Source organism: Sphaeroforma arctica (assembly GCF_001186125.1).
Source record: "Sphaeroforma arctica JP610 unplaced genomic scaffold supercont1.5291, whole genome shotgun sequence".
Classification (NCBI taxonomy): Eukaryota; class Ichthyosporea; order Ichthyophonida; genus Sphaeroforma; species Sphaeroforma arctica.
In genome coordinates, this window is record NW_014035267.1 from 1 (window position 1) to 2027 (window position 2027).

Sequence of the window (2027 nt, forward strand, 5' to 3'; positions counted from 1 at the left end):
ATATATATAGGCTTTAATTTGATCTCGGCACACACGCGCATATCTAGAATTGGCATCGTGGATTAGATAGAGACGAGTGACAGGGTAGTAGCACTGTGTGTTAACACTGAACTCCTTCTACGGCGGAATCGATGTGCTCAGTACTGCGGGAGATCTGATCTGCAAACAATTGGTCAGATAGAGAGATTGTACCCGTATATAGAAATCTAGAATTAAACTATATTAGTAGCGCCAGTGCTGTTAGAACTGGGTCTGAAGGCTTCGATAATTTTTGGAACGGATACGTTTATATGCAGGCAGGATTTGGCGCTGTATTTGGATAGATAACTGAATCAATTAGGTACATACCATCTAGAATTGAAGTAACTAGTGGGGAAATGGTCCAAAGTGCTCGACAACAACTGGAACTGATACGTTTATATGCAATTGGGAAGCACGATTTGCCACAGTATTTGGATGGAGACATATCTCGAATAAAAAATTTCGGTACACACGTACCCTCTTAAACACAGAAAACACATGGCTGGCATAGTTGGCGGATATATTAGGTTTGAATTTTAGCCAATTACTTATAGTAGCCTGTAACCTGTCCTTGTGCACGCCGAGTGACGTTTCCTTACGGAGACGATTCAATCGATCCTAAAACCTAGGACCCTAAAACACTCCATGCTACTCTAGCCCAGAAGCCGAAACTGCCTAGACACTTGCTGGGTGTATATGGTTGGGTGTTGGTACATACAACGCTCAATCCTCCGATAGTGACCATGTCATTGCTCTCCACCTTTACAACACCGATTTCCCGGAATGGACTAATATAAATTGGATCAATATAACGTGGACTAATGTCAAAAGCCCATCAACGCCCATCAGTACTACCCAATTCATCCTAAAACCCTAAAACCATCACATGCTCTGACTACGTTTGCGCTCAGACGTCTCCGTAACCACGCACCGAAGCCGGGATGCATTCTCTGTGCGCACATTTGCCGTTGCTAGGCAACCAGACAATCTCATCTTGGATATAGTTGACATGGAAATCGTTGTCACAGACTACACATGTTGCCTCCGGGCCTATAACCACCCCGGTAGACCTCTTGCCGGTTGCTAGGTCGTTGCTAAGGGTGTCCAGGCGTATGTGTAGCATACCCCTTTGCACCTCCGAGGTTCGGGCTCGCGACTGCGATCGCATCAGCGAAGACTGGGGATGGGATGTGGAAGGTTAAAGTTTGTGGTTGTGTGGTACAGCAAGACAAATTGTTTTAAGTGGTCATTTGTAGTCAACTATAGTCTATGGAAGAGGTAAGTGGTTGTCGTTGTGTGGTACATAAAACATAACTCCCTTTAGCAATAGTCACAACTATAGTCTATGGATGTAAGAGGTTGTCGTTACGTGGTACATAAAACATAAATTCCTTTAGCAATAGTCACAACTATAGTCTATGGATGTAAGAGGTTGTGGTTGTGTGGTACATAAAAACATAACTCCCTTTAGCAACAGTCAACTGTAGACTATGGATGCAAGAGGTTGTGGTTGTGTGGTACATAAAACATAACTCCCTTTAGCAATATTCAACTATAGTCTATGGATTTAAGAGGATGTGGTTGTTCCTGAAACTTATCAGGAAACTCTTTAGGCGCAGTCCCCGACTGTAGCGTTACAGATTGATGTGGGACCATATAGCCACAGACGCGACTCGTATTAGGCTTGCTTCTTTAAGTATTCAAGCAGAAAACGTACTATGAATACCTTTCGCTCAAACGATCACGTGTACTGACATACATATACTGGTACACGCATACATATACAACGTATACACAATTCGCAATGCACAGCTGAGTTTCAAAGTAAACATACACGTACCTATATATATAAATATATATATATATATGGTATATATATATATATATACATATATATACATATATATATATATATATATATATATATATATATATATATATATATATATATATATATATATATATATATATATATATATATATATATATATATACTATATACTATA

The 2027-nt window shown here is 40.0% G+C and overlaps 1 protein-coding gene across 1 annotated transcript; it reads right to left on the minus strand.

Moving 5' to 3' along the window:
* Window positions 1-268: 268 nt before the first annotated feature.
* SARC_14913 (hypothetical protein) lies at window positions 269-1201 on the minus strand (the record flags this gene model as incomplete). Its single annotated transcript, XM_014290956.1, has 1 exon — window positions 269-1201. A coding segment is annotated over one exon (273 nt), but the record flags the coding sequence as incomplete, so codon positions are not given.
* Window positions 1202-2027: the final 826 nt, after the last annotated feature.